Here is a 19,875-nt window from a genome sequence, read left to right as displayed (position 1 = left end):
CTGTTCCAGCAACTGTCTGCTAGGATCCGGCAACCCACGCGACAAGCTTGTGCTATACGCAGGATTCGAATTACAGGTGAGCTAAAGGGAGCTCCTGGAAACCCTCAACACACCCGGGGGAGCCCAAAAACGATCTGATTCTACTTATATTAAATTATCTATGGTGACTCTCCAGGGATTATTTAGAGCTGAGAGGCGCAGAGCTCTGATCGTTGACGCGCTCCAGACAGATGCGTCCTGAGCATTGGCAGATTTAGCATTTTGGGGGCACAAGGCAAACAAAGACATGGGGCCCCCTTACACAAAATTTTCGACAACCTTATCTTTAACTGGATTTGCAAAACTCTACCTTCTTCTGACATGAGTTATTTTCAATTTTTTTTTGTCCTACTCTTTTTTCCTGTCTTTCTCAGCCTTTGAGTGCCTTCAATATTTGCTCTGCTTTCTTCTTGCTGTCAGTGCTCCTGTGCTTTTGCCTTTCTTTTTTTCTTCCATTTCCATTTTGGTCTATGTTTTCCTCCCTTTAAACATTTTCCATTGTCTTTCCTTTTGATGTTTACATTGAGAAATGATGTCACTTTTGGAAGTGAAGATAAAAGCTTTTTTAAAGCAGGCTGCTTCTTTCTCTTACTGGGGCCACTAGGATAACTTCATTTCATGCTTATTGTTTGGACTACTGCTTCGAGTTTGTTACGAATGCTCCCGCCTCTCTTCTTCTTTTTCTGCTTTCTCTTCTTCTTATTTGTGGTCTTATGGCACTTGGCAAACAACAATTTGGTGCATTACTGTTACCAACTGGATTAGACTGGAATGAATAGCAATCACTTCCTGTTTGTGCATCGCTGTCTTAAAGGAATAGTCCATTGTGGCATTAACAGAGGGGTGCCAGCAGTCAGGGCTAGGGGGCACCCAATTATAAGGGGGCCCCAGGAGGCCACCAGCCTATGCCTAATGGTAAAACAACCACTGGTCCTGAGCACGGCCACAGTAACATTCTCAAAGTGTCGCCACCTCAAAAACAAATTTAACAAACGATCGTTTATGTTGGCTCATATCCTTTTATGCTTTCTGTCTTTTATTTGTGTCTGATGTGTTTCACTGCTGTGGTGCAGAGCGCATCACCTGTTTTGTCCTCCGGCAACTTCATCGCCCCGGTGTGATCTGCGCGCAGCAGCCACTCTGCTATATTTGCAGTCGGTAGATCTGTTTGAACTGCGGTTCAAAGGTAATTCATGAAGTGAAAATATATGAAGCCAGGTAGCAGTTTTTCTTTAGGATTGAGAGGAGATGCAGGAAGATAATAAACAAAAAATAGTCTAATAAAAACAAGTTAGTTTTTGTACCTGGTGGTTGCAACAAACAGGCACCATTGAAAATGATCAGAAGTGAGGAACAGAAAATGAAAGTATTCTTTCAATGTTTAGATCAGCAGCAACTTTATCCTGACTTTACCGTCCTGTCTGGGAGTCTCCATATCTTCCCTCCACCGGTCTTGCATGTATCCCAGCTGATCCATCTCACAATCTGCAAAACGGCCAGGGGGGCTGATCTGTCGCCTGGGGTGAGCACCATACGCTTCTTACTCCGAGGATCTATCCATCTTCAGCCTACAGTGAGTTTTATCCGGCTCGAAGGACCACTTAATGCACTAAAGGCACACTGCAAACAGACTATGAAGGTGATGGACCAATGTTGAAACTCGCTTTAATAATAATAACAATAATAATAATAATAATTATTATTATTATTATTATTATCAACAGCGTTCTCATACAAAACAGGAAATGCATAATTCTTAACCTGATAACCATAATCAATCCAACATTGCACTTACTGTTCATTCACGCACACACTTGACCAGGTCCCGATGCTATTCCCCAGGCAGCAACATACTGCAGAGAGAAACCCAGAACCCAAACCTAGAGCGACGTAAGCCTCGAGAGATAATCAGAATAAGAATAAGAATACCTTTATTAGTCAATAATTAGATCAAGGTGAAGTCAAGTTTACACTTTTACAGGTGCAAATCAAGTTGATAACAAACGTTGTCGCCCCCACTGTGGTTTCAGTTGTTAGCGGGCTGATGCACATTCCGTGCTTATCAAAGTCTCTGCATCTTTTGAATGCTTTACCAGGAAGGTTCAGGTGTCAGCACCCGGTCCCAACGAACATTCTGTCTCTTCGTTGCCCACCGTGAGTTCTCATATAAAGACGGCCAAGGTGATAACGCTGAGGTGACCCTCGCCACAACAAACACACACTGATCACAGGTGAGGATGGTTACCTTTAGCAGCTATTCAGACCCATTTGTGTCAGGTTGTGTGCATGCTTCAGGCCAAAATCACTAGGGTGTGTAAACTTTTCCACAGGGTCAGGTTTGTATTTTATTTTTTTCACAGTGATGTGAAAAAAGTTCACACATTTTTTTCACAATATACTGCTTCACAGCATCACTGACTCTGAGTGAAAACAGTCTGTTAGAAACACCTCACACCTCTACCACATCCAGGCTCTCATCCAAAAGATAAGAAGAGAAGAAGCAGGCCAGCTGACGGGGATGCTTTACCGGCTGAACAATGCCCTGCCCCAAAACAAGCTCACAACAATGACTCAGTGGTTCCTAGTTTGTCTGTGCTTTAACTTTCCTTACCAACTAGTGTGTGCGTTTTAAGGGGGTCCTACAACATCCGATAAATCCTATTCATTACACATCATAATATAAATATTAATGCTATTATTGTCTCACTGTAATAAAAGTAATGACCTCAAAATGAAACATCCTGCATGTTTCAGGTTCTCATGGCCAGCTGCATATCCAGGTAGCAGCAGCCATTCTGGATGATGTTGATCTAAGCCTCTGCTTCGGGGCAAGTTTGGTCCTAATCCATCCATCTCTTCATCACTGTGATGGGATTCAAGTTGGTTCTAGGTTTACAGGGACAGCAGACATAAATAAACCCTTCCCAAGTAAAAGCTTTGGAGCACAAAGACTAAATCTGTGCAGATATCACTTCTTTATGATCTCATAAAAGAGTCAGGCTGAATATCTAAAGTAGGTTTAAGATGTCTCCCAGTTTCTTTGTGCAGCGATCATCTTGGACATCTATCAGGCTCAGGTTTCTGCGAATTTGTCAAAGAAGGGTGGTGACACCCAGCACCCAACACCCAGCTGTTCTTCTGCAGGGTTTCCTGACTGCATCTGCCAGTATCACGTATCACAATTCATAATAAAAATCCAGTAAATGTGTCTGAGTTACTCACAAAGTGTAATGAGAATATGCCCACCCAGCACCGCCTAAGCATGAGAACCAGGTAGAATCTTGTTACCACATTTGAGCCGTTACTGATGGACAGATTAAACTTTCTTATCAGACGTGTTGCTTTGTTTTCTTGACCATAGATTGTAGATTTGTGAGGAAAGTTAGCAACCAGAGAAGGCTGCCCTGATACCGACCATTATGGTCCAAACAAAGAGAGGAAGGGACAGCTTTTGTTGTTCATTCACCTAAATAAATACAATTTACTGCTTTACCCAGGATGTGTATGAATGTGCGTGTGTGTGTGTAGGTGTGTGTGTGTGTGTGTGTGTGTGTTACCCAGTGACTGTAGAAGTAATGGGTTCTACCTGTGGGAAGGAGGAGCTACAGCTTTACACCACCTCTGAGGGATGGAGCACAAATGAGGAAAAAACCTTCCTCTGATTTAAAGTCAGTTTGAGAAACTCAGCAGAAGTTTGCTAACGAGAAGAGGGAGGAACAGAAACAGTAAGTCTGATATATTTATTTATTTATAAAAAAAAATACTCTCAATTTGATCAATTTCGGCAATATTAGCCATAAAATAAAAAACTCCATCACCTGTAGCTAATTACAGACAAAGTACTCACCGGTGTTTGGAGAGAAATAAAAATAGATTAAAGTATTTTTGGAAGTATAAAGTTTATTTTACAATTGAGGCAAAGTTTGTGTAGTTTTGTGAAGAGTTTAAAAATCGAGCTAAATTATCAACGTTTGTAACACATTTTTACCAGTTGCTTTTTGTCACACTGAGATGTTTAAATTCATCTAAAAAGGAACAAATGCAAACAAAGAAAGCCTAATAAAGTCACATGGGGTGTTATAAAGGATCCAAAAACATGCCTGGAAGTAGTCAAAGAACTGGAGCAGACCTGAATAATGAAATAAACAACTTAAGGGGAGACTACAGGAAGCACACAGGCCCAAAACACAAAGATCTGACAGAGTGAAGAACCTGAGGACTATGTGTCCATGGAGGAGCCACAATCCTAACGTTAGACACTCATGGTTTGTAAAGTTGTTAAAGCGATGTGTCAGCCATCTTGAACGGTATTTCAGAGTAAAATGCTTAAATAATTACTACCTACCTTGTTGTACTGAACAACCTTTATAGCAGTGTAACAGAATGAAATGACTGTTTTCCCCCTCCTCTGACACAGGACTAGTCTGCATGAGATATGGTCTCAAGGTCTCATGCATGTGCTCTAACCTGCTTCTTTTCAGCTCAACAGAAGAATGAAGAATGGACTCTCTCCTTTTTAATTAATCAAAGAACTCTATTTTAATAAAGCTAATCCAACCAAGTGTTAGCCAATAATAAGATGTGACCAATCTGTGAAATGAAATATTAATTACTTTATTATAATCCTGTAGAATATGATGAGTTGGGGTTCCAATCTGTCCATTTAATTGTTCCAATAGGACTGATTTCACGTAGCGTTAAAAGACATGACACATTACTTTCACTGATCCAATCAGAACTGCCAGATCTGACGGAGGCGTGGTTTTGGTGGTGCTTTGTAAAATCTGTCAACTTTTCATTCGACCGTAAACCAAAACATCCGAAGTGTAAAACTATGCTTACGCCATCTTTAACGCCAGTTCAAAGCGTTCTAGAGAAGTGTCGGAGTGGCCAAACCGTAACTTTCCTCTTCAGCTGAAAGAACCAACGACAAGCTGGATAAAATCTGTTGCTGTTCCAACTGCTGCAACGGTTCCTTTCAGAATAAAAGCTGAACCATCACGACGCAGGTTTGGGTCTCACCAGACGCCAACAAAACTGTCGTGACCCGGGAGTATCTCAAGACGGGTGGTCGGCTGCCGTGGCTGCATCTACAGGCTCTGGCTCCATAAAGGTAAAGCTGGACCTTTACACCTCCTGATCTAGACGGGGACTTCCGCTCAGGGTATGTAGACCGACAAATGGCGGCGAATGTGTTTATGAATCTCCTAACTAAAGTTTAACGCAAAGACATCACCTTCAGTTCCCATCAGAACTGATCGCTTCTTCGAATTTGCTGGTTCTGAGCAACATTCCACACTACACCATTCTCCGTCTCATTCACCTTAGCTACACCATACATTTAGTGTTAAAGTCAGTCTAGTTTAATTTGTTAGTAATACAATTTTTAACTTTTAAACTTGACTCTCTCCCTTCTGTTGTCTCTGAGTGCATACGAAGCGGTTATCTAATCCCTGCATTAAAAAGTTCCAATCTTCTGGTTTATTATAACCTCACAGATCCATAAGGTTGATTTTATATTTTCTATGGAATACTACGCCTTATGGCTTATTAAATAACATGTAATTTCAATCATTACAGCAGTAAACCTCAACTGGCGGATTTTTCCACCCAGCCTCCCAACCCTTTGGGCCCCAACACCCCCCATTTAGGGGGCATTGAAGTTTAGCAGCAAAATTCATGTCCCAAATATCAATAATTTTTCACATTCTGCAAACACATTAAACCAACAATCCAAACAGTTTGGATGGAAAACAAAGGCATTTAAAAATAATCAATTAAGATACAATAATACTTCATCTGGCCCTCACGGTGTCTGCTGGAAAAAACTCTGGCCCGTAATCAGTTGAGGACCCCTGCTCTGTAGGGAGAAAAAGAGTCTAGATGCGCTAGCAGCTAGCCTGAATGCAGCTAAGACCAAAGTAATTTAAAGCTTTTCCACTGTGATTTACAGGCTCACAGTAAAATGTAGCCCTTCAGTGGTCCAGAGTGGTTTGTGTTAGCCTGGACAACAACAAGTCAAACCCACATTAGCATAAAGTTGGATCAAATTAAGTTTGAATGAACTGTTATTATAAAGAGGGGAGCTGATTTCAGACAGCTAACTAGCGTTAACTCATCAGTCCTGAGAAACTCCTGAGTTTTACAGGAAGCTATTTAAAACATGCAACATAAGTTTCTTCATGCACTCATCCCTTCATCTAACCGTGGTGGATCAGAGTCAACATCGTTTCCTGAATCAGAATGCAGTTGTGCTTCATTTCAAGTAAAAGGAGCTTTTATTTGTGAAGTTGAGCAACATTTAGGCCCTTTTGTGCTGGTTTTATAACCTTACTGAATTTGCAAATGAGTGGGACGTCTTAGTCTAAAAGCAATATCAGGCTACATTTTATTTTATATGATGTGAGTATTGTTGAAATCATAGGCAAACACACTAGAATTATGGAAGATAATTTACCTTGAATACTGAATTATTGATCTGGCGACTCCTTCACACCTAAACTAAAAGAACAGTCTGTTGAACTGGAAACCTGAAACGTCCCAGCTCAATTAACTAAAGATGAGAAAGGAAAGGATTGCATAATTTTACTTTACAGTTCTACTTGTGATGCTCTAATGGTCTGTTTTCTCTCTCAGATGGGTGCATTACCACTTCTCCTCCTGTCAGGGGCGCTGTTTCTCTATGGTCGTGTAGAGGCCCAGTCCTCCATCGACACACTGAAACAAGCTGCACGTAAGTTGGTCAGACTGCTATAAATAATCAGACATGTGGTCACTGCACCGTTTAGTGGTTGCTTTGCAGGAAGAAGCGTCTGACTCACTCACCTGTTGTGTCTCCTGTTGCAGTCAGTTGGGTGGGCCCTCTGCCCTGCAACCCCTGGGACTGCAGCTGCGCCTTCACTAACCAGCGCAGCTGCTGCTGTGCTGCTAATGACATGTTCACTTTAGAAGACAACACCTTCCAGAGGATCAAAACGTTGTGGAGCAGCGTTGATGCTCTGAACAGCAGAGTAAAGGCTCTCATAGGTAAATGCACTTGGACCAAAGGTTTTTTCCTTTCATGTGAAAATGAAATAAATATATAAAGCATGTTAAAAAAACAACAACAACTCATATTCTATAGTTTTTAAAAATTTACACGTTTGTGGTTTGCAAACTGTTATTATTTTAGTATTAAATACTTTCAACTTGGAAACTTTAGCCTACATCTCAAAAGGTTTGGATGTCAATTAAAAAGCTTCGTCTTCATCTTCCTGTTTGGGCTTTCCCTCCACGTGTCTCCACAGCCAATCAACTGTCTTCATTTAGTCTTTTCTTCTGTCCTCTTTCAGCACATCCATGAATCCCCTTTTTGTTCTTCCTGTCAGCCTCCAGCCTGGTGGCTCCACTCTCAGCATCCTTCTACCCATGGACATGAAGCTGATCTCAGATGTATAAATGTTACAAAATTAAAATTCTCTCGTCGTCCCCTCAGGTCGCTCAAAGGTTGCTTTTAAGGCCACCATGAGCACCAGTCTCGGTGTCGCTGTTTCTGGATCGCCCTATCCTTGCTTTGGACCTTTCAGCACTAATGTGCCGATCCCCTTCTCAGATGTGAAGCTCAACACTGGAAATGGATACAACCCTTCCATGGGTGGGAACCGAAGAGATGACAAACACAAGATTCAGTCGCCACTTGATGTGAAAGCTGCCTATAATCTATTTCCTCCCTCTGCAGGTGTCTTCACCGCCCAGACTCCTGGCGTTTATGTGTTTTCCTTCACCACCTACTCAGCTGTGAACGATGCTGACCGCCTCTACTACAAAGTAAGATGAGTTTACGGTTGGCCCTGAACTCCAGCTGCAGGCGGACATTCCTGACAGTAACCCTTTGTGGTGCTCGTAGGTCCAGCTGATGAAAAATGGTGTGATGGGGGTCAGTGTGTGGGAGAACAATCGAGACGATGCAGAAGACAGCGCCACTCAGGTTGGACCTGATTGGATTACAAGTATGAAATCACCTCTTTGACAGACCGTTGTGAGACTGAGATTGTCTTTTGCAGGTGGTGGTTCTGGAGATGCTACAAGGTGATCAGGTCTACCTGGAGCTGATGTCTGGGAGGACACTCTGTAAAAGACTGGACTACAATATATTTACTGGCTATATTCTTTACCCCTACAGTGATTATTGATGCAGCAGCTGCTCCATGACAGCACCTCAGACTAAACCCATTTACTCTTATGATCATCTGCATCCCGTCAGGACGGTTCTGTAGTTTAGGAACATAGTAGATTATGTATAGATTATCTACAGCCAGGTGGACAGAGCGAAAAAAAAGCCACATTCGTTTGTGAGTAAAATGATCACATGGTTACAGTAAAATCTGGTGTGGAAATAATAAATAAACAAACAAACAAATAAATGTTTGTCTGACAGAGAACAGATTCATCCAAAAGTTCATAAATGAACCCAAGTCAGAGGTACAAACAGCGCGGGACACACGCTGCCTTTCATGGTGCCTCATTATCATCTCTATCCAGAGGGTTGTGTGTGTGTGTGTGTGTGTGTGTGTTTGTTTTCCACATCGTCACATCTGCATCTGATAACCTTCTAACTGAAGGCAGTAATTCAACATTCTGGGTTTATTTGGGATAAATTTTTAAGTCACCTCTGTTGTTTAATCTTTTAAAAGGTTTCATTTACAGAACCTGACACACGATTCATACTTCATCTTTTTTTTTTTTACCGTGTCCTGTCTGGCTGTGAAGCAAGCAGAATTGATGTCTGAATGCTGGTGACAAGCCTTCCAGATTTACTCTCAGGTGGAGCATCAAAGCGTTTGCTTTTAATGTCACGCCTGATACTTAAAACTTTATTGTTATTGTTTTTGAATGCTTTGTAATTCCGACCAGACACGGAGACAGAGGTGAAAGAGAAAGGAAAAGACAAAAGGTGGGGAGGGGAGGGGAGGGGGGGGGTTCCACAAAAATAAACAATAATGAACAAGAGTCTGCTTCTAGACCTGCAGAAAAAGACAAAAAAAGGCAAGAGAACTAAAAAAAAGGGACACAACAACAATACAACAAGATCTAGCTATCACTGCGTCAACTTGATGAAGAAATATATAATCAACATTGTTTAACTGAACAATCACACGATAACAAAACGCAGTGCATTAAGTGCCCACCATAGTCTTAAGACCTGTGTTTGACGTGCCCAAGTCCACACTTTTGAGAGCACCATGTGAGCACCTGTGTGTGTACACGCGCTTGCTTATGTACATAGGTGTCATTTTAACTGGGGACGTCGGGGACATGTCCCCGGCAAAATTTGTGATTGGCAGCTGTGTCCCCCCCACTTTCAAAAAAGCCTGCTGATGAGGATTTTTGTTTTACCAGCTCAGATCTCATGGGGGGATGCAACACCCACACTTTTCTTATTGAGATCATTCAACACCCACACTTTTGGCGTCGCACCCGTGGGGGATTCAACACCCACACTTTTCCAGCTGTTTTGCTCACCTCCACACCAGTCTGGTTTCTTTACATCGCACTCACTCTGTTTGCCTCATCTCCTTCTTCACCTCCCACTTCTGACAGCCGATGTCGGGTTTCCAGGAGAAACAGGAGAGGGAGGGACGGAAGAGCTCGACTGAATTCATAGTTTTACATCTTGAAATTAGCTGTACAAAGTCTGAGTTTGATCAAGTGAAGAACAACCATTTGCAGAGGTTTATAACAGGCGCGGCGCCAGGTTTTCATTTTTGGGTGGGCCACGGTCATTCTGGACGGGCCTTAATAAGCAGTGACTTAAGTGAAGCAGGCAGGTCGCGCTAGAAAATTTCGTTTACGAAGACGTCATAAATGTGTTCCCCCGTCATTTTTATTTCTAAAATATGAAGTAAAAACTCACAATTTAATTTTCATTCATTTGTCATTAATATGTAGTCTACACCCGTGCGTTAAGTGGACCATCTTCCAGTAAAAGCAAAGCATCCAGCCCACCTCTCCAAATGCGTAAAATGTGCATCAGCCGCTAGTTAGGCGCGCCGCGCGCACCGTCAGCTACGTCAGCCCAGACAAGAGCAGAGCAACTAGAGAAAGAATAGAGGATAATTTTGTCTGGATGTGGATGGAGATTACATTTTTCAGCAGCCTGATCATCATTTAAATACGTAACCCATCACCTGTCTTCTAGTCCTCGCTATCAGCATTATTTTATCTGGTGTGTGTGTGTGTGTGTGTGTGTGTGTGTGTGTGTTTTCCACTTCAAACACTGGTCTAACCAACCAGACCAGCGTGTCCAGTAACATATTAATGTTACAATTAAACTGTTTCACTTCATGTAGGCTATAGGAACATTTCACCTGCCGTGGCCCGACCGCTTCTGCTCCACATGAACTTTGTGTGTGGTCAAATGTCTCTACAGGTGCTTTCTGAGCTGAAGAGGCTATTCTGCCTCAGACTGGATGCGTCATGCGTCTCCATATTAGAGACGGGAACAAGCGCTGTTCAGCCAAAGTTTCATAATTTCATAAAAAGAACATTTTTCCAAGTGACACATCCCTCAGAGAGACCGGGTTTCCAGACCGCTTCAGTGGGAGGAAATCTTATGGCATGCGCCGTGGTTCTGCACTGTGCTGCAAACCCCTCTACAGATCTTCAGCCCACTGTCCACCGTGGGCGCTCCGAGCCGCGCTGAACACATATCCAGTATAAAGCTCTGATGTTTGTTTACAAGCACAGAGAACCGCATCAGATGGATGGAGGAGCTGCACGCGGCTCCAGAGCCGCGGGGTGCCGACCCCTGTGCTAGCCTACTTTATTGTCCCCAGCAATTTTTAAACCCCACTCAAGTGTATGGTTATTGTCCCCAAATCAAATCAAATCAAATCAACTTTATTTATAGAGCGCTTTCACATGGCCAGAATGGACAAACAAAGCGCTGTACATCAATAAAATGCAACACAATAGGACAGAGATATGACCATTAAAATACATTAATAAATCCATTAAAATACACTAAGAAATCCCTGTAAAATACCATAATAAATCCTATAAAAATACAATAAGAAATCCATTTTAAAATACAGTACAAAAACCTGAGTGCCTGTTCACAGTCCATATCCGGCCTGCTTCCCCCAACTTCAACGTCCAAAAGCCAGCGAGAACAGATGTGTTTTCAGTCTTCCTTTAAAGGTTTCTAATGACTTGGCCTGTTTTACATCAGCTGGCAGCTCATTCCAGAGACTTGGTCCAAGTACTGAAAAAGCTCGACTACAAGTATTCCCAAGAATTCTGAAAACAAACTGACGCCCTTGGGAGTGTAAGGTTTCTCTAACAGAGAGTGTGAGGGACCACAGATCCGCCCCCTCAAAGATGCGTAGGAGACGGGGGGAGCTCCAAGTCCCAGAGATCCAGGCGCTGCCCCAGAACACAGGAACCCCAAGGAGACTGCAACCAGAAAGCACCCCCAACCCCCCCCCACCCCCCCCCCCCCCCTTCCCGAGAGGCACAGAGGATCGCCCCGGGGGGCCACAACCAGCAGCCGGCAGAGTCGCGGGAGATATCAGCGGCAAGCCCACAGGCCCGCCCGCAGCCTCCCACCCCCTAGCCGGCCGAGCCCGAGACCCAGCGACCCGGAACCCAGGGGCGACCACCCTCGCCGGGGACCCAGCGGAGCCCAGGGACCCAGAACCCACCAGGCAGCCACCAGGATTGATCAGGCCAGGCGCGGCACCAGGCGGTAGCTTGGTGTTGCTATAGCAACCACAAGATTTGACCAAGCAACTGCTTAGCAACCCTGATTATGTTGTAACAAAGATCGTATAAAGTTTTTTATATTAAATATTTAAAATATATATAATCTAACATAAAACGCGATAGTTTTACTTATAGTTTTGGAGAACAAATTTCTTGGAAGAACAACAAAAGACGTGCCTCACTGGTGCTATCACGAGACTTCGATTTGACCCCATGCTTTTAGAAGCACTGAGATTTGTCTTGCTAGCGCATAGCTATTACAAAGCAGCCCAATGCAAACATGGACAAATATTTTATTCCACCCAAACGACCGCGATTATCAACGGAGACGGATGATGCAGCTACTTCCACCATTGAAAAGGACCACGCCACGGATTGTAACAGCAGCGAGGATCCACGGGTCGAGGATGAATGGGATGAGCACAGAGGAGAACAGGTGCCCGCGCTGTGTGGAGACGCGCCCTGACCTGCTTCTATCTGTCCCAGGCAGTGGAACAAACAACGACTCAACTTCATCAGATATCAGCCAAACCCCTCATGGAGGACCACGTCGCCCAATACTGGTAAAATACCGGGCTAAAAAGTGCGGCATACAAATGCGGTCCTTTAACCGCCGATGGTACGAGCAGTATAGTTGGCTGGAGTACTCGGCCGACAAGGACAGTGTGTTTTGCTTTGCATGCAGACATTTTGCTCTCCCAGGCCGGCAGTTTCGGAAAGAGACCGCATTTACCCTGGATGGGTTCAGCACATGGGCTAAAGCTACACAGTCATTCCACACACACAATGTCAGTGCTGGCCATAAATATGCAATGGATGCGTGATCTGAATTTAAGCTGAGAAAAGAGAGTGGCTCCAAAATAAGCAATGCACTCAGCGAGGGACATTCCAAAATGGTACGTGAAAACCGGGAATATATGCGTGCAGTTGTGGAAGCTTTACGCTATACTGCATGTCAGACCATTGCACAGAGAGGACACAGGGAATCTGAAACATCTAACAGAGGCAATTTTATTGAACTTTTACATGTCATTGGGAAGTTTGACAAAACAGTTTAATCAAAAATTGCCAATAATCCGAAAAATGCGAAGTACACATCATGACATACAAGATGAACTGGTTGACATCATGGCAAATATGGTCAGGGAGCAAATAAGCAGGGAAGTACAAGAGGCTGGCGTATTTGCACTGATAGTTGATGAGAGTAAAGATGTGAGTAAGAAGGAGCAGGTGTCTGTGGCTGTGCGGTACTTGCATAATGATGAAATATGGGAAGAGGTCCTTCACTTTACTCCAGCTGATGGGCTAGATGCCAACTCCCTTCTGACAACCATTAAACAGACTCTGAGCAAATGCAACATTGATCACAACAGGTGCATCGGCCAGTGTTATGACGGGGCAGCTGTCATGTCAGCGTGTAATAATGGTGTCCAGGAAAAATTTAGACAGGATGTCCCACAAGCTCTTTATGTCCATTGCCATGCCCACCGTCTAAATCTGGTCTTGGTGGATTGTGTCAATAATGTCGAACCAGCTGGAGAATTCTTTGAAATTGTGCAGATGCTGCATAATTTTTTTTCTGGCTCTGTTGTGCACAGTATTTTCATGAAGAAACAAAAGGAGCTTCAAGCTGCAGATAAGCCTTTTGAACTAAAAAAGTTGTCTGAAACTAGATGGGCTTGTCAGTATTCTGCACTGTTAGCCATTCAGAAAACTCTGCTAGCAATCTGTGCGTCACTTGATGATAAGAGACACGATTCATACTTCTATAAGAGACACGATTCATACTTCTACATTAGACTCAAGATTCGAACTTCTAAAAGAGACTCAAGAATCATAATTCTACAAGAGACACACGATTCGTACTTCTACAAGAGACACACGATTCGTACTTCTACAAGAGACACACGATTCGTACTTCTACAAGAGACACACGATTCGTACTTCTACATTAGACTCAAGATTCTTAATTCTACAAGAGACACACGATTCATACTTCTACAAGAGACACAGGATTCATACTTCTACATTAGACACACGATTCGAACTTCTAAAAGAGACACAGGATTCATACTTCCACAAGAGACCCAAGAATCATGATTCTACAAGAGACACATAATTCATACTTCTACATTAGACACACGATTCGAACTTCTAAAAGAGACACAGGATTCATACTTCCACAAGAGACCCAAGAATCATGATTCTACAAGAGAAACACGATTCATACTTCTACAAGAGACACAAGACTCATACTTCTACATGAGACATTATTCTTAATTCTACAAGAGTAACACGACTCTTAATTCTAAAAGAACCACATGATTAAAACTTCTACAAGAGACACACGATTCATACTTCTACAAGAGACACAAGAATCATACTTCCACAAGAGACACATTATTCTTAATTCTACAAGAGACACATGATTCATTCTTCTAAAAGAGACACACGATTCGAAATTCTAAAAGAGACACATGATTCTTAATTATCCAAGAGACACACGATTCATACTTCTACAAGAGACACATGATTCATACTTCTACAAGAGACTCACGATTCATACTTCTACAAGAGACACATGATTCATACTTCTACTAGAGACACACGACTCATACTTCAACTAAGGACTCAGGATTCATACTTCAACAGGAGACACAATTCATACTTCTACAAGAGACATACAATTCTTAATTCTTCTAGAGACACATGATTCATAGTTCTACCAAGGACTCAAGATTCATACTTCTACAAGAGACACAAGATTCGTACTTCTATAAGAGACACATGATTCATACTTCTACAAGAGACACAAGATTCGTACTTCTATAAGAGACACGATTCGTACTTCTACAAGAGACACATGATTCATACTTCTACAAGAGACACAAGATTCGTACTTCTATAAGAGACACATGATTCGTACTTCTACAAGAGACACATGATTCGTACTTCTACAAGAGACACACGATTCTTAAATCTACTAGAGACACACGATTGATACGTCTACTTAGGACTCGCGATTCATACTTCTAAGAGAGACACACAATTCATACTTCTACAAGAGACATACAATTCTTAATTCTTCTAGAGACACATGATTCATAGTTCTACGAAGGACTCAGGATTCATACTTCTACAAGAGACACATGATTCGTACTTCTACAAGAGACACATGATTCATACTTCTACAACAGACACATGATTCGTACTTCTACAAGAGACACATGATTCGTACTTCTACAAGAGACACACGATTCTTAAATCTACTAGAGACACACGATTGATACGTCTACTTAGGACTCACGATTCATACTTCTAAGAGAGACACACAATTCATACTTCTACAAGAGACTCACAATTCATACTTCTACATGAGACACACGATTTGTACTTCTACAAGAGACACAAGAATCATAATTCTACAAGAGACACAAGATTTGAACTTCTACAAGAGACACAAGATTCTTAATTCTACCAGAGAAACACGATTCTTAATTCTACAAGAGACACATGATTCTTAATTATCCAAGAGACACATGATTCATACTTCTACAAGAGAAACACGATTCTTAATTCTTCTAGAGACACACGATTCATACTTCAACTAAGGACTCAGGATTCATTCTTCTACAAGAGACATATGATTCGTACTTCTAGAAGAGAAACACGATTCTTAATTCTTCTAGAGACACACGATTCATACTTCAACTAAGGACTCAGGATTCATACTTCTACAAGAGACACAAGATTCAAACTTCTACAAGAGACACATGATTCAAACTTCTACAAGAGACTCATGATTCATACTTCTACAAGAGACACATGATTCTTAATTATCCAAGAGACATACGATTCATACTTCTACAAGAGACTCATGATTCATACTTCTACAAGAGACACATGATTCATACTTCTACAAGAGAAACACGATTCTTAATTCTTCTAGAGACACACGATTCATACTTCAACTAAGGACTCAGGATTCATACTTCTACAAGAGACACACGATTCAAATTTCTACAAGAGACTCATGATTCATACTTCTACAAGAGACACATGATTCTTAATTATCCAAGAGACACACGATTCATACTTCTACAAGAGACTCATGATTCATACTTCTACAAGAGACACATGATTCATACTTCAACTAAGGACTCAGGATTCATACTTCTACAAGAGACACAAGATTCAAACTTCTAAAAGAGACACAAGATTCAAACTTCTACAAGAGACACATGATTCTTAATTATCCAAGAGACACACGATTCATACTTCTACAAGAGACTCAGGATTCGAAATTCTAAAAGAGACACATGATTCTTACTTCTACAAGAGACACATGATTCTTAATTCTTCTAGAGACACGCGATTCATACTTCAACTAAGGACTCAGGATTCATACTTCTACAAGAGACACAAGATTCAAATTTCTACAAGAGACTCATGATTCATACTTCTACAAGAGACACATGATTCTTAATTATCCAAGAGACACACGATTCATACTTCTACAAGAGACTCATGATTCATACTTCTACAAGAGACACACGATTCATACTTCAACTAAGGACTCAGGATTCATACTTCTACAAGAGACACAAGATTCAAACTTCTAAAAGAGACACAAGATTCAAACTTCTACAAGAGACAAACGATTCTTAATTATCCAAGAGACACACGATTCATACTTCTACAAGAGACTCAGGATTCGAAATTCTAAAAGAGACACATGATTCTTACTTCTACAAGAGACACATGATTCTTAATTCTTCTAGAGACACGCGATTCATACTTCAACTAAGGACTCAGGATTCATACTTCTAGAAGAGACACAAGATTCAAACTTCTAAAAGAGACACAAGATTCAAACTTCTACAAGAGACACAAGATTAATTCTTCTACAAGAGACACATGATTCAAACTTCTACAAGAGACTCATGATTCATACTTCTACAAGAGACACATGATTCTTAATTATCCAAGAGACATACGATTCATACTTCTACAAGAGACTCACGATTCATACTTCTACAAGAGACACATGATTCATACTTCTACAAGAGAAACACGATTCTTAATTCTTCTAGAGACACACGATTCATACTTCAACTAAGGACTCAGGATTCATACTTCTACAAGAGACACACGATTCAAATTTCTACAAGAGACTCATGATTCATACTTCTACAAGAGACACATGATTCCTAATTATCCAAGAGACACACGATTCATACTTCTACAAGAGACTCATGATTCATACTTCTACAAGAGACACATGATTCATACTTCAACTAAGGACTCAGGATTCATACTTCTACAAGAGACACAAGATTCAAACTTCTAAAAGAGACACAAGATTCAAACTTCTACAAGAGACACATGATTCTTAATTATCCAAGAGACACACGATTCATACTTCTACAAGAGACTCAGGATTCGAAATTCTAAAAGAGACACATGATTCTTACTTCTACAAGAGACACATGATTCTTAATTCTTCTAGAGACACGCGATTCATACTTCAACTAAGGACTCAGGATTCATACTTCTACAAGAGACACAAGATTCAAATTTCTACAAGAGACTCATGATTCATACTTCTACAAGAGACACATGATTCTTAATTATCCAAGAGACACACGATTCATACTTCTACAAGAGACTCATGATTCATACTTCTACAAGAGACACACGATTCATACTTCAACTAAGGACTCAGGATTCATACTTCTACAAGAGACACAAGATTCAAACTTCTAAAAGAGACACAAGATTCAAACTTCTACAAGAGACAAACGATTCTTAATTATCCAAGAGACACACGATTCATACTTCTACAAGAGACTCAGGATTCGAAATTCTAAAAGAGACACATGATTCTTACTTCTACAAGAGACACATGATTCTTAATTCTTCTAGAGACACGCGATTCATACTTCAACTAAGGACTCAGGATTCATACTTCTAGAAGAGACACAAGATTCAAACTTCTAAAAGAGACACAAGATTCAAACTTCTACAAGAGACACAAGATTAATTCTTCTACAAGAGACACAAGATTCATACTTCTACAAGAGACACATGATTCTTAATTCTACTAGAGACACACGACTCATACTTCAACTAAGGACTCAGGATTCATACTTCAACAGGAGACACACAATTCATACTTCTACAAGAGACACATGATTCATAGTTCTACGAAGGACTCAAGATTCATACTTCTACAAGAGACACAAGATTCGTACTTCTATAAGAGACATGATTCATACTTCTACAAGAGACACAAGAATCATAATTCTACAAGAGACACAAGATTTGAACTTCTACAAGAGACACAAGATTCTTAATTCTACAAGAGACACACGATTCGTACTTCTACATGAGACACACGATTCATACTTCTACAAGAGACACACGATTCATACTTCTACAAGAGACTCACAATTCATACTTCTACATGAGACACACGATTTGTACTTCTACAAGAGACACAAGAATCATAATTCTACAAGAGACACAAGATTTGAACTTCTACAAGAGACACAAGATTCTTAATTCTACCAGAGACACACGATTCGTACTTCTACAAGAGACAAACGATTCTTAATTCTAAAAGAAAGACATGATTCATTCTTCTACAAGAGACAAACGATTCTTAATTCTAAAAGAAAGACATGATTAATACTTCTACAAGAGACACACGATTCTTAATTCTACAAGAGAAACACGATTCTTAATTCTAAAAGAGACACATGATTCATTCTTCTACAAGAGACACACGATTCTTAATTCTAAAAGAAAGACATGATTCATACTTCTACAAGAGACAGACGATTCTTAACTCTAAAAGAGACACATGATTCATTCTTCTACAAGAGACAAACGATTCTTAATTCTAAAAGAAAGACATGATTCATACTTCTACAAGAGACAGACGATTCTTAACTCTAAAAGAGACATGATTCATTCTTCTACAAGAGACAAACGATTCTTAATTCTAAAAGAAAGACATGATTAATACTTCTACAAGGGACACACGATTCTTAATTCTAAAAGAGACACATGATTCATTCTTCTACAAGAGACACAAGATTCTTAATTCTACCAGAGACACATGATTTGTACTTCTACAAGAATCATAATTCTACAAGAGACACAAGATTCAAACTTCTACAAGAGACACACGATTCGTACTTCTACAAGAGACAAACGATTCTTAATTCTAAAAGAAAGACATGATTCATTCTTCTACAAGAGACAAACGACTCTTAATTCTAAAAGAAAGACATGATTAAAACTTCTACAAGAGACACACGATTCATACTTCTACAAGAGACACACGATTCGTACTTCTACAAGAGACAAACGATTCTTAATTCTAAAAGAAAGACATGATTCATACTTCTACAAGAGACAGACGATTCTTAACTCTAAAAGAGACACATGATTCATTCTTCTACAAGAGACAAACGATTCTTAATTCTAAAAGAAAGACATGATTCATACTTCTACAAGAGACAGACGATTCTTAACTCTAAAAGAGACATGATTCATTCTTCTACAAGAGACAAACGATTCTTAATTCTAAAAGAAAGACATGATTAATACTTCTACAAGGGACACACGATTCTTAATTCTAAAAGAGACACATGATTCATTCTTCTAAAAGAGACACACGATTCTTAATTCTACAAGAGAAACACGATTCTTAATTCTAAAAGAGACACATGATTCATTCTTTTAAAAGAGACACACGATTCTTAATTCTACAAGAGACACACGATTCGTACTTTTACAAGAGACAAACGATTCTTAATTCTAAAAGAAAGACACGATTAATACTTCTACAAGAGACACACGATTCATACTTCTACAAGAGACAAACGATTCTTAATTCTAAAAGAAAGACATGATTAATACTTCTACAAGGGACACATGATTCATACTTCTACAAGAGAAACACGATTCTTAATTCTAAAAGAGACACATGATTCATTCTTCTACAAGAGACAAACGATTCTTAATTCTAAAAGAAAGACATGATTAATACTTCTACAAGAGACACATGATTCATACTTCTACAAG

At 40.5% G+C, this 19,875-nt stretch overlaps 1 protein-coding gene across 2 annotated transcripts; it reads left to right on the top strand.

The window, feature by feature from the left end:
• The first annotated feature begins 3,630 nt into the window (after positions 1-3,630).
• cbln18 (cerebellin 18) lies at positions 3,631-8,441 on the top strand. Of its 2 annotated transcripts, XM_015942188.3 has the most exons (8): positions 3,668-3,764; positions 5,022-5,152; positions 6,676-6,772; positions 6,886-7,065; positions 7,514-7,672; positions 7,757-7,845; positions 7,925-8,005; positions 8,082-8,441. In XM_015942188.3, the coding sequence occupies exons 3-8, from the start codon at positions 6,676-6,678 to the stop codon at positions 8,208-8,210; spliced, it is 735 nt and encodes a 244-aa protein (XP_015797674.3). In that variant the 5' UTR covers positions 3,668-3,764; positions 5,022-5,152; the 3' UTR covers positions 8,211-8,441. The 2 variants fall into 2 exon arrangements, with proteins under 2 accessions (XP_015797673.1, XP_015797674.3); XM_015942187.3 differs by lacking the exon at positions 5,022-5,152 and having other exon boundaries at positions 3,631-3,764.
• The last annotated feature ends 11,434 nt before the right edge of the window (positions 8,442-19,875 follow it).

This window comes from Nothobranchius furzeri, chromosome 13 (assembly GCF_043380555.1).
Source record: "Nothobranchius furzeri strain GRZ-AD chromosome 13, NfurGRZ-RIMD1, whole genome shotgun sequence".
Taxonomy (NCBI): domain Eukaryota; kingdom Metazoa; phylum Chordata; class Actinopteri; order Cyprinodontiformes; family Nothobranchiidae; genus Nothobranchius; species Nothobranchius furzeri.
Note: the sequence above shows the minus strand (reverse complement) of the source record. Positions and strands in the feature narration are given on the sequence as shown.

Excerpts from the sequence above, each read along its gene's own strand:
- cbln18 (XM_015942187.3), top strand. The coding sequence starts at position 6,676 with ATGGGTGCATTACCACTTCTCCTCCTGTCAGGGGCGCTGTTTCTCTAT. Across the intron at positions 6,773-6,885 it reads CACACTGAAACAAGCTGCAC|TCAGTTGGGTGGGCCCTCTG; the intron begins GTAAGTTGGTCA and ends CTCCTGTTGCAG. Across the intron at positions 8,006-8,081 it reads CAGAAGACAGCGCCACTCAG|GTGGTGGTTCTGGAGATGCT; the intron begins GTTGGACCTGAT and ends TGTCTTTTGCAG.